The sequence below is a fragment of the Labeo rohita genome, chromosome 17 (assembly GCF_022985175.1).
Source record: "Labeo rohita strain BAU-BD-2019 chromosome 17, IGBB_LRoh.1.0, whole genome shotgun sequence".
NCBI lineage: Eukaryota > Metazoa > Chordata > Actinopteri > Cypriniformes > Cyprinidae > Labeo > Labeo rohita.
In genome coordinates, this window is record NC_066885.1 from 9056732 (window position 1) to 9069893 (window position 13162).

Genomic DNA, 13162 nt, shown 5'->3' on the forward strand with positions numbered 1-13162 from the left:
AAACCTATTGGGTCATCTCCTTCACGGCTCTGCGGGAGCCCCACCAGACACACATTATTACGGCGAGACCTGTCCTCCAACTCCGCAATTTTCAAAGTGAGGCTTTGCTGCTCTGTTGTGCACGTTTAAATCTTTCTTCATCTGTCGCGTCTCACCCTGAATCTTGTCAACCTTTAATATCAAGTCTCGTATCGTGTTTGTTTGAGATTGTACTTCTTGGCGGAGCTCTATCAGAGATGATTTAACATCTTCCATGGCCACTCGTATAGCTTTCTGAACCGTTGTTTCAAGCGATATTTGCTGTTTCGAAAGCGCCTCCGCAATGGCGTCGGTCAAATTAGCTTCGGAGCTCGCTAGCTTCATCTTTTTCTTCCCCGAGGGGGTTGTGGACGGCGAAGAGTCCTGTTTTCTGTTTCTGTACATAATGCTGACACTATCGCAAGTAGAAATTACTGACTGTCAAGTACAATAAACTATTTAAATGGAAAAAGAAAGGGGGTTTGGACGGAGCATCAGTATCTCTCAACCATCGCGTGTATGGGTCACGTGACCCCAAAATGTTATTTTTTTTAACATTAATAAGCTAAAATAAAAAATGTTTGCAAAATACAATATTTTAATACAGATATGTTAAAAAGTTATAAAATCTAATCTAAAATCTAAATCTAAAATCTAAATAATTTAAATATAAATTCAATATTTTCAACATTATTAAGCTAAAATAAAAAATGTTTGCAAAATGCAATATTTTAATACAGATATGCTAAAAAATTTTTAAATAAAACAAATATCTAACAGTCTTTTATTTTGCCTTTTTTATTGGCACAATTCACCTTAACAAGCTGAACATTTTGTGGTACATTTCAAGAATGTCGAGAAATGTTAATTATATTGACTGTCTTAGCATGAAAACTTGATTGCTTTTTACTTCGTTCACTTCGCTGCACCTGGTTAGGGCTTGTAGGCCTGAAATCTCAACCAAATTGTTGTTTTTTTTTGGATCAAACTCCTCTATTTACAAGCTCCCGGGACTTACCTGCTGGTTGTTCCTGTCCATTTTCCACATCCTGAATCCACTGCAGGATATTCTTAGCCATTAGGAGGCGCTCTGGTGGGAAAAGGAACACCTCTCCTCCAGTTTTTAACCGTGACATCACCAAAGCAGGAAGTGGAGGTACAAAGCCAAGATACTTTTCCAGGATAGACCTCCCAACAGGTGTCCGACCTCTAAAACAATGAAACCCCATAGATGACAATTAACAAAGGGTTTGTTTAAAGTGAAAGCATTTTGATTAATGTGTCTAACAGATCATGCTTCTCACAGATGGATCCAACATGGTAGGAAGAAATCCAGCTGTCCAGCGCTCAGCGGTTGCTTTATCTCTGCTAAAGCCTCCGTACTCTCTGTACTGTCCTCCTTTCCGATAAAAAGCAGTAGCAAAGGTTTCCCAAGCTCCAAATACCAGGGAAGATTCTCCACGGTCAGTTCGGCCTATAATGCCAAAACACAACATATTTTCACCTTAGTGAGTTTTCGGGAAAGGAACAAAAAGCAACTTTTATTGCAATAAGACAACATTTTAAAACAGAGCGTATTTTCAGAACTGCGGGATCCAGTCATAAAAATGTAATTTACTGTATAATGTGTAGTATCACAGAATTTTGCCAAATTTTAGATGAATAAATCAAAAGTAGGTCAGTACACTTAAATCAAAACACGATATGTAGTCTGTGAATACTAAACTGCAAAAATACAAGGTAAATATGAATTCCACATTTTGTCTATGTGTGAATGAATGGCGCAGATGCATGGTTTCGTTTACTATCACATGCTAAATTGCGCATGACACTCGTGAACATAAAGGCATTTTACCTTTCTTTTAAGAAAACACTATCGTCATAATATATACAAACAGAAACCTCTTCACAGCAACCAGTCAAAATTAAGATTCGGTTTAATTTGAAGAAATATATTACTTAATGTAATAATAGTACTACTACTAATACAACTTTTAAGGATATTTACCAGAAAAATTATTTTTATAATTTTTTTTTTTTTATAATTTACTATTTACCAAAGTTTTGTTTACCAGAAGAATGTAAATACACTAATAGTATTTCTGAATAAATAAATAAAATAATAATAATAACAATAATAATAAGTTTTTTTTTTTAAATAAACTCAATTATTTTACACCTTTGATTATTATTATTATTTGATTATTATTGTTATTATTATTATTATTATTATTATATGCCTTTGATTATTAAAATTTAATGAAACCATTAAAATGGAATGGAAAACACATTTTGCTAAAAATAAAACTGAATTTGAGAAAAAAATAAAATGTATTTTATAGGGCCTTAAAAATGTAGTTTTTGTTCTACTTAAACAATAAAGTGCTGTTAAATTGTGTATGTTTCATGATTTCAATTAGACATGCTTTTTGATTAATAAAATTTAATTTAACAATTAAAAGAGTCAAATAAAAATTAATGGAATTTGTGAAAAAATAAAATGTATTTCATAGGGCCTTAAAAATGTAGTTTGTTAAACTTAAACAATAAATTGCTGTCAAATTTTGTACGTTTCATGATTTCAATTAATTAGACATGTTTTTTTATTAATAAAATATAATTTAACCATTAAAACAGAGTCGAATAAAAATAAATGGAATTTGGAAAAAATAAAATGGCTTTCATAGGGCCTTAAAAATTTCATTTTTGTTAAACTAAATAAATTGCTTTTAAATTGTGTAAGTTTCATGATTTCAATTAATTAGACAATTAAAACAGAGTAAAAAAAAAAAAGTAAGCGGAATTTGGGAAAAAATTAAACGTATTTCATAAAAATTTTCTTACAAATTTAGTTTTTGTTAAACTTAAACAATAAATTTTGTACGTTTCATGATTTCAATTAATTAGACATGCTTTTTTATTAATAAAATATAATTTAACCATTAAAACAGATTCTAAAAAAGTTAAATGGCATTTGGAAAAAAAATAAAATGGATTTCATAGGGCCTTAAAAATGTAATTTTTGTTAAACTTTTAATAAATTGCTGGTAAATTGTGTAAATTTGATGATTTCAATTAATTATACATGCTTTTTGATAAATACATACGTGAAAAACTGAATTTCATACGGCCCTATATATGTTGTTGTTGCTGTATTTAAATGTATTGCCACATCAGCTTCACAAGCTATTACATGGCAGAAACAAATTCAATGTTCAACAATATAATAAAATAATTATAATGAATGCAAATACTGAACAAAATTCCTAAACAAATTTGTATATACAAAACTATGAGAGATTCTTTAAATTTACTTAATCCTTAACTTTTTTATTTATTTTAGGATTTATTACTAATATTTATTAGTATTTATTATTAGCATTGATAGTATTTTTGAATTTTTTAGTTTTCATTTTAGATTTAGTTTTAGAGTCAGTGATTTTAGACTTTCAACTGAAACTTATTTTATTTCAGTTAGCTGCCAATTTCAAATTTTTGTTTTTCAACAAATAATTATATTTCATTTCAATTTTATTACAGTTAATGAAAACAATTTTAATAGTCTGTTTTTGTGTACAACAACAACACAGCTAACTACGTCAATGTGGAGAGCCAATTCATGTTACTAAAATTCCAGTAAAACACACATGATTCTAATATAAAGTATCATTGAGCAACTGTGAAGCATGGTTTTGGACATTGTGGTAAATCCGCAACTACAGTATGTTCCAAAAACAACTCACAAAACGATCCAGCTTCACTCGCTGAATAAGTGAAGCGAGGTCCGTTGGTGAGGATGATGGGAGAGAATAGACCTCATGAGGAACTCCAGGGCCACGGGACACCAGTAGAGCGGGCAGGTTTACTGACAGTCCCTCCATCCTGATCAAATACAGAGCAGTCAGCTGGAACGGTTTCTGACATTACGCTGGAGTCCACACATGTATTATCTTGTTAAGACACTTACAGTTTCTTTGAATGTAAGGCATAATCTCAAGTAGATTATATCATCAAAATAGTTGTCAGATACCATTGCTCTGCGTCTTTGTGGGCAAACAGCCCAAGAATAGTCTCTCCTCTGAGGATTCTTGCAGCTTCTTCAAATGAAGTTACACCTAAGACATAGAGAGCACATGACTGACAGGTTCCTGTTCATATTTAGCAAGTTATGCAAGACATGCTGCACCCATAAAATACAAAACTTTTGATTGCCATATTATAACGAAAGAATGTGAGTTTATGAGCGGTGTAATTTGAAGAGGTCATTCCACTTACATTGTTCCACGTACAATGTCGAAGTCAATAACAGTGGTAATTTGGTTCTTACATGTTCATTTTATGCATCCTTCCGATTATTCAAATAATGAATTTGCTGCTATGGTGCCCCGAGTTTGAACTTACAAAATGCAGTTTAAATGCGGCTTCAAATGATCCCAAATGATTGGTTATTTTCTTAAAAATGATAAAATTTATAGACCTTTTAATGTGAAACGCTCGACTTGTCTTGTTCTTTCAGAACTCAGTTTTTATCGGGTTCATGACAGTTAGGGTATGTTGAAAAAAATCCAATCTCATCTTCTCCCTCAACTTCAAAATCGTCCTATATCGCTGTTTTACTTTTTTTTGTTAAGGGTGTTTAATCTTCTTTGCATGTTCACTTTGCAAAGACTGGGTCAGTACGTCTGCAGCAATGTAGGATGATTTTGAAATGATTGTTGAAGTTGAGGGAGAAAATATCATTGAGAGTTTTTTTGCATACCCTATCTGTGTTGAATCAGAATACAAACATTTCAGGCAGAGCAAGACAAGACAAGTGATTTATTTGCTGTATGTTACGCTGCTGCCACACAGATCTAATATAAATATGTGATTTCTTTCCCAGCTGTTTACCTTTACAGACATAACTGACTGATTTTGTAACTTGTGTGTGTTTTTAACATGAACTTGTGTGTATATGACAGTTTAAGCGTAATAAAACATGAAAGAGAACTTAGTTTAGCCCTCGCCTGATGTGTTGATCGGCTGCAACGATTCCTTGATTCTATTCAAGTATTCGATTTTAAAAAATCCTACTATATGTGCTTTAATTATATACATAAGTGTAGATTACATACATGCATTTTAGAGCGGCTCCATTCACAGTAAATGCTATTATCACTTACACGTGTGGAGCATCTCAAACTCCATCCATGCATGTTGTCACGAGTCTCGGTTTATTAAACATTCATCTGGGAACGCAATGAGCGCTATTTCATCAGATTTGTAAGGTAAAGCATTTATAAACCACGAGAATACATCATTATCTTTCTAAATACGCTAAAAGTTCATCACGATTTCAAAATAAAAGACTAAGCCCTCACTTTGAGTTTACACGTTTTGATGTCCACATATTCAAGAAATTACAGTGGCTGTAGCTTTTCTGTCATAAAGAAATGGTCAAATATTAAAGATTAAGTGGACATTTTAATTAATTGCAATATTAATCACACATTCAGGGTTGCCAGGTTTTCACAACAAAATCTTTGGGGGAAAACTGCGGATTTGGCAACACTGCACGGATTAAATCGCACTGTAAAGTGCAAAAACAACCGTCAGGCCGTTGGCACCCTCTGCAGTAATTTGTAATAATGCGTAATGTACATTAGCTCTATTGTTTATAAGACATTATGTATTTTAACAGTTTTGTTCAATAAAACCATATGATTTTTTGGTTTGATACTTTATTTGAACTATTATTAACTCATTGCTATTATATATATTTTAGGTCATTTTAAAGGCTATTGTTCACTTAGGTCTATTTTTATTACTACAAAAAAATTATTATAATTATCCGATTACTCGATTAATTGTCAGAATAATCAACAGATTACTCGATTATCGAAATAATCGTTAGTGTCAGCCGCTTTCTGTGCATGTGCTTCGGACGTGTGCGCTCAGAAAACCCTGTATCAGACGTTTAAACTGCTATGGCTTTAAAACGCATGATTTCCACACAATAGAAATGATAATTAAAATCAAACAGACGTTTTTTGGCATAGTATCTGAGGTATGAGCTATAAAGGCACAGCCCTTATTCTGCAAAAGGGGGCGGGGAGCAGTTGCTCATTTGCATTTAAAGAGAAATGAGACAACTGCATTTTCAAAATGATATAATAAATGATTTGTGGGGTATTTTACGCTGAAACTTTACAGACATATTCTGGGAACACTTATATTACATATTGAAAAAAAGGGCATGATAAGCATGAACCAAAAATTAAACTTCTGTCATTATTTACTTACCCTCATGTCATCCCAAACCTTTAAGACTTAATTTCTTTAAAATATCTTCTTCCTTGTTCCACAGAAGGGGAAAATTTATGAATGTGTGGGAAAACATAAAGGTGACAAAATGATGACATAATTTTCCTTAATATTTTTATGTAAACACTTCCTTCACTACTTCTAATGCTGGGAATTCTTCAGAAGGTTATGCGCACAACCAAGATAAGCATTCTGCAATTCTGAATGCTGGCTCCTGCATTGCAGTACTCTCATGAACAAGCGTTGAAGACTGAAAAGAATAAATATTTAAATAAAGATATTTTAGTTTCCTTTGCACACAAAAGTATTGTTATAGCTTCATAAAGTTACAGTTAAACCACTGACGTCACATGGACTATTTTAATGATGTCCTTACTACCTTTCTGGGCCTTAAACATGTTCGTGGCTTTCTATGCAGGATCAGAAAGCTCTTGGATTTCATCAAAAATATCTTAACTTGTGTTCCGAAGATGAACAAAGATGTCTTACAGAAATGATATGAGGGTGAGTAATTAATAACAGAACTTTCATTTTTGGATGAACTGTCCCTTTAAGGTTTATCCATATATATCTATCACATAGTAATTCCTGGGAAAAGTTGGCTTACCAGTGTCATGTGTTGAACTGAAAAGGCCCAGCACTCTGACAGGGGTCAGATATACATGTTTACTGTACAAATCTCCCTCCAAGAAGGACATCACCTCAGCAGAGGAGGAAAGATGGGTAGGACTGGAGACCAGACTCCTGCAAGGACAAAAAGTAACTCACATAAACACAGGGTTGTTTTAAAGTCTATTGGCTTTCTGGGTGTGAATCTAGGCTGTGCATTTACGGTCACTGCACTGTTTGCCTTGGGAATGTCTATTAATTGATTTTTCCTGGTGCTTTACAGATAAAACACTATAACTGCTTTTATCAACTCACAGCCGTATAAGAACATATAATAGAAGGTCAGTGTGGAGGCACGAACTGCAAATGCATTCTTCAATCATCAGGCCTCTAATTTAAAAGACAGCCAGGTTAATCTTGAGTGACAGAGACTAAATCACACCTAGAGGATCTGACCTTGCATGGGAAAGAGGACGTAATATACTCACAGTAGTATGAACCTGTGTAGGCTCTTGGTACCCAGCATTCCCCTATAAAGCTGAGCAGCAGACATGGGCTGGTAGATTAAAACGGTGGGGAAGGAAGTGACGTTCTGATCACTGCAAATGTCAGTATATTCTCCACAGTTTACTGCCGCCAAATGCACTCCATTCATACCTGAACACGATAAACAAAGAGAAAAGGTTTTAACATGTGCAGATATTAATTACACAAGACATTCTGACTGAAGTTTGTGCACATTTTTAACATAACATGCGCTGTCAGGTGATAAAATGGACATGAAATTTAATTTTTCATTTCTTCGAAGTTTTAATTATGCAGATGTGAAAACATTGCTCCCTTTGGTTGAACATCCAGTTGCATTCAATGTAAAATAATTAGTTAAGAAAACTATACAATTTAAAACAATAAATACAAATAAATAGAACATACACACGTGTGCACACACACACAACTAGCCAAAAGTTTTTGAACAGTACGTTTTTTTTTTTTTTTTTTATGTTTTGTTAAAGAAGTCCCAACCCTGCATTTATTTGATCCAAAGTACGGCAAAAATGTACAATTTTGAATTATTTTTAGTATTTAAAATAACTGCTTTCTATTTGAATATATTTTAAAATGTAATTTATTCCTGTGATTTTAAAGCTGAATTTTTAGCATCATTACCCCAGTCACATGATCCTTCAGAAATCATTCTAATATTCTGATTTGCTGCTCAAAAACATTTATTTATTTATTTTTTTTCCAGGTCTGAATTAGAAATCTTTTGAGACATTATAAATGTCTTTTGAGACATTATAAATTAAAGCATCCTTGCTAAATAAAAGTATTAATTTCTATCAATTCTTTTCTAAAAAATAAATAAATAAATAAATAAAATAATTATATATATATAATTATATAACACTCCTGTGCCTCGTATAAAACAATCGTATTAGTATTAATATCAGTAATGGTATTAATGTCACATCAATATAAAACAATCATGTTAGTATTACTGTTGAATCAAGATACACATGAATATGACTAATATCATTTGCAACTGAATACATGTAATCATCTGGAATCATCTTTCTGATTATAATGATATAAAATGCTGTAATCATTTCTATGATTTTATCGAATAATCAAGCAAAAAAAAATCAGATTCTGTTATACTTCATTTAAACTGCATCTTCCGCATTCCAGTTATACCCTTCAGGCTCTAACTGATACACACGAGCACATCTGCTGTATTCATCTTCATCTGGTTCGATATTAGGTCTTGGATCTGGAGCTGGTGGACGAGCCCCTTCTCGTTGCACACTTAGCATAACTTGATAAGTCCCTCTCGTTGTAAGCGAAGCAATAGTACGCATAATAGAATTGTTGATACACTGAATTAGACATGGAGCGATCAACAACACAATTAACAGTAAAACAATAATCGGTATTACAATATATATATATATATATATACACACACACACATACTGATTCCAAGCTTTTGAACGGTATAGTGTATAATGTTACAAAAGTTTTTTTATTTCAGATAAATGCTTTGCATTTTTCTATTAATTAGAGAATCCTGAAAATAACTCAACAGTTTTAAATACTGATAATAACAATAGTAATAATAAATAATGTTTCTTAAACAGCAAGTTAGCATATTAGAAGAAGAGACTTCTTTAAAAAAAAAAAAAACATTAAAAACCTTACTGTTCAAAAACTTTTGACTGGTAGTGTATATACACAAAAAAGTGATACACATTAACATAAAGGTGAATAAACAATGGCTGTTTAGTTTATTTAATTGCATTAAATCAAATTATTTAAAAAAAAAAATGAGGACATAAGGAATAGAGGAAATTACTTAATATATCAACTAAAAATCACAGACAAGCGTGTTAAAAAAACATTACAAAAATGGCTCAGAAAAGGGAAGTTAGTTCTGAGAAAACTTTGTTTGCAGATTTTACTTGGTTTTATATTTTGTCATCAAATAATGCAATAACTTAAGTGTCCAAATACTTTCTGAGGCCAGTGTAAAAGCAAAACAAATTATTATGTATAAATAGAGAATGACTTTTCTTTAATATTATCTGAAAACAAAAAGCATAACATAACTCGATTTACAAAATTTCTACATTTTCGATTTTGTTCACCACTGAAATGCTTTTACCTTCAAGTGCATCTGCCACCTCTATATACGACTGAATGAAAGCCATACAAACAGCATCCCCTAGAGGACAAAAGTGGATATATCAGGCTAGACTCTTGTTATACATCAAATACAATAATACAAAAACTAAAACTCACATTTAAAATAAAACAGCACCACTGTGATTTCATCCTGTGTGACTGTTTTTTGAAAAGTGTCTGAAGTGAGTTCAACAACGGACTCCAAATCCAGCATAAGATCACGGTCTCTGTACACAGACTCGGACACCTCGTCATCGAGGATATCTGGATAAATTCAACAAGATCTTTAGAAGCAGTTCAAAACCATTGGAACCACAGTATTAGTTAGCAATAGGCGGCATCCTACCAGGATCTGACCAGTGTTCTTCATCTTCCTCTTCTTCTTCTAACTTGTGATCTTGCAAAAGTTCTTCTTTGAAAAGTTTCACAACATCATCTGTGCTTTTCAGGGTAAAATATTTCACATCCTGTTGAGAAAAGCTTTTGTTAAAAATAGATTTTTTCAAATAACCGCAAACACATTCGAAGGTTATGCTGACCTCCTGTGGGAGTCTGTAAGCAGCGTTGTATTTCAGCGGAGTTTCCACGTTCGGACTGTTCCTTAAAAACGAAGAGGAGAAAGAAACTAATCAAGATCAAGAGGGGGATACTTTGTTGACTGAAAATAAGATCTGTGGAAGGCAATTTGGAGATGTGTATTGGATGCTGTGTGGATATATCAAAACTGACCCAATTTACGTTCTTAAAAAATGTCCGTACTCCTATTGTGCATGAGCCATTTGTATATCCTTTGCCCAAAAGCATTACTTATCATGATCTTTAATATACTGTACAAACTTTCTATACTTCTGAAATGCTTTGTATTTTAAACTGATGCATGGGAAAATAAATATTATCCAGATAGGGAAGAAAAAAAAAAAAAAAAAAAAAAAAAAAAAAATCAAGAAACCAACCACTTAGCCTTATTTGGAGAAATAATAGAATACTTTTTTTTTTTTTTTAAGCAAGGATGCTTTAAATTGATCAAAAGTATGAGAAAAATATTTATAATTAACAAAAGATTTGTAATTCAGAAAAATGCTGTTCTGGACTTTTTTTATTCATCAAAGAAACCTGAGAAAATTCTACTCAGCTGTTTTCAACATAATAATAATAATAATAATAATGTTTTTAAACAGCAAATCAGAATATTAGAATGATTTCTGAAAGATCATGTGACTGGAGTAATGATGCTAAAAATTCAGCTTTGAAATCACAGGAATAAATTACACTTTAAAATATATTCAAACAGAAAACAGTTATTTGAAATAGTAAAAATATTTAATTGCACTTTGGGTCAAATAAATGTAGGCTTGGTGAGCAGAAGAGACTTTTTTAAAAACAGTTAAAAACTGTTCAAAAATTTTTCATTGGTAGTGTATATACATTTTCTGGAATACTTTCTGGAATATTCAGCAAGGATGCATTAAATTGATTAAATGTGATAGTAAAGACACATTTACACAGTTACAAAACATTTCTAATAAATGCTGTTGTTTTTAACTTTATATGCAAGAAAAAAATCTTTTAAAAAAGTGTCATATTTTCTACAAAAATATTATGCAGCATAATAAAATGTTAATATAGTATTAAGCAGCTTTACAAAATATCAAGCCCTGTTTTCACTATTGATAATAATAATAAATGTTTCTGGATCACCAAATCAGCATATTAGAATGATTTCTTAAGGGTCATGTGACACTAAATAAAATAATTAAAATATATTTAAACAGAAAACAATTATTTTGAATCATAATATCTCACAGTATTTATTTTTTTACCCTATTTTTAATCAAATAAAAGATTTTAAAAATTAAAAAACATCTGACCAGTTAGTTTTATATACTCATATATATGAGTATATAAAACTAACTGGTCAGATGTTTTTTAATTATATATATAAATATATATATATATATATATATATATATATATATATATATATATATATATATATATATATATATATACTAAATAAATGATAAAAAAAAAACAAAAAAAAAAACAGATCAAATAAAAAAAAAAATATTTCTTAGTTCACAACATCCACTGCTTAAGCTAACTGCCTGCTGTAAAGTGTTGCCCATTATTTCCCATTAAATCTTGTTACAAAATTATTCAAGTTAAAGGGATAGTTCTCCCAAAAATGAAAATTCTGTAATTAATTACTCACCCTTATGTCGTTCCAAACCCCTAAGAACTACATTCATCTTTAGAACACAAATAAAGATATTTTGGATAAAATCCAAAACTTTTCTGACCCTGCATAGACAGCAAGACAACTACCACATTCAAGGCCCAGAAAGGCAGTAAGGGAATCATTAAAATAGTCCATGTGACATCAGTGGTTCAAATTTAATTTTATGAAACTATGAGAATACTTTTGTGCAAAGAAAACCAAAAAAGCAACAACTTTATTCAACAATTGTTTTCCCTTTCAGTCTTTGACGCGCAAGTTCATTTTGGGGTGAACTATCCCTTTAAAAAAAAATTGCATTGCTGTTTTTGTTGTCGTCAGCAGTACCTGTGAATGAGCACTACGCCGACCTCTCCACGGAGCTGCATGGCGAGAGTTTGAGCGGTGGCCCGATCCAGGTGCTCGGTTTGGGGCTGAGAGAACAGATACAGCACGGGCACACCGAGGTGCATATGAACCACATCTACCTCAGACGGGTCTACCACCTCCTCTGTCTGCCAGAAAACAAGTCCACAACAAGTTCAAAACAAACTGAAGTGAGATTCAGAATTCAAGCTGCTTTTCATTATATCTGGCATTAATGACAAGAAGTTGATGATGCTTTCTCACCACTAGAGGTGCCTCCATCAGCTGAAGGAAGGTGTGTATGTTGATGGTGTTGAGAGGTTTTCTCATGGGAGTGCTGGGACATGGATCAGACTGCCTGGATATACCTTTACAGTGCAAAAACCACAGTCGTGCTTGAGAGGAAGAGGGATCGACAACCCTGTGATAGAAAACAGAAGATTCATATGAGAGACAATGAAGTAGTAGAAGAATTTGCAATAATTTAAATCAATATGAAAAAATATTTAGTTTATTATATATAAGCAGTTGGAAAGGATTTTATAATTAAATCAAACCATTTAATTTAACCACATTTTAAATTGGTAACCACATTTTTGTTACTTGAAATAAACTACACTACCAGTCAAAAGTTTTTGAACAGTAAGATTTTTAATGGTTTTTAAAAAAAGTCTCTTCTGCTCACCAAGCCTGCAATTATTTTTTTTAAAGTACAGCAAAAGCAGGAATATTGTGAAATATTTTTACTATTTAAAATAACCTCTTTCAATTTGAATATATTTTAAAATGTAATTTATTCCTGTGATCAAAGCTAAATTTTCAGCATCATTATTCCAGTCTTCAGTGTCACATGATCCTTCAGAAATCATTCTAATATGCTGATTTGCTGGACAAGAAACATTTATCATTACTTTTCTTAATATTTAAAACATTGAATTTTTTTTAGGATTCTTTGATGAATAGAAAGAT

General features: G+C 31.9%; 1 protein-coding gene across 2 annotated transcripts in view; it reads right to left on the minus strand.

The window, feature by feature from the left end:
• Positions 1-13162, minus strand: part of txndc16 (thioredoxin domain containing 16) — a 34247-nt gene that overhangs the window by 17328 nt on the left and 3757 nt on the right. For both annotated transcript variants that reach the window (XM_051132573.1, XM_051132574.1), the window contains exons 7-18: positions 12458-12614; positions 12176-12342; positions 10152-10212; positions 9959-10079; positions 9730-9876; positions 9593-9652; positions 7419-7587; positions 6929-7065; positions 4049-4133; positions 3762-3900; positions 1323-1492; positions 1037-1227 (exon numbers count right to left, since the gene is read on the minus strand). In XM_051132573.1, coding sequence (XP_050988530.1) covers positions 1037-1227; positions 1323-1492; positions 3762-3900; positions 4049-4133; positions 6929-7065; positions 7419-7587; positions 9593-9652; positions 9730-9876; positions 9959-10079; positions 10152-10212; positions 12176-12342; positions 12458-12614 — 1604 coding nt within the window. The remainder of the gene's footprint in view (positions 1-1036; positions 1228-1322; positions 1493-3761; positions 3901-4048; positions 4134-6928; positions 7066-7418; positions 7588-9592; positions 9653-9729; positions 9877-9958; positions 10080-10151; positions 10213-12175; positions 12343-12457; positions 12615-13162) is intronic.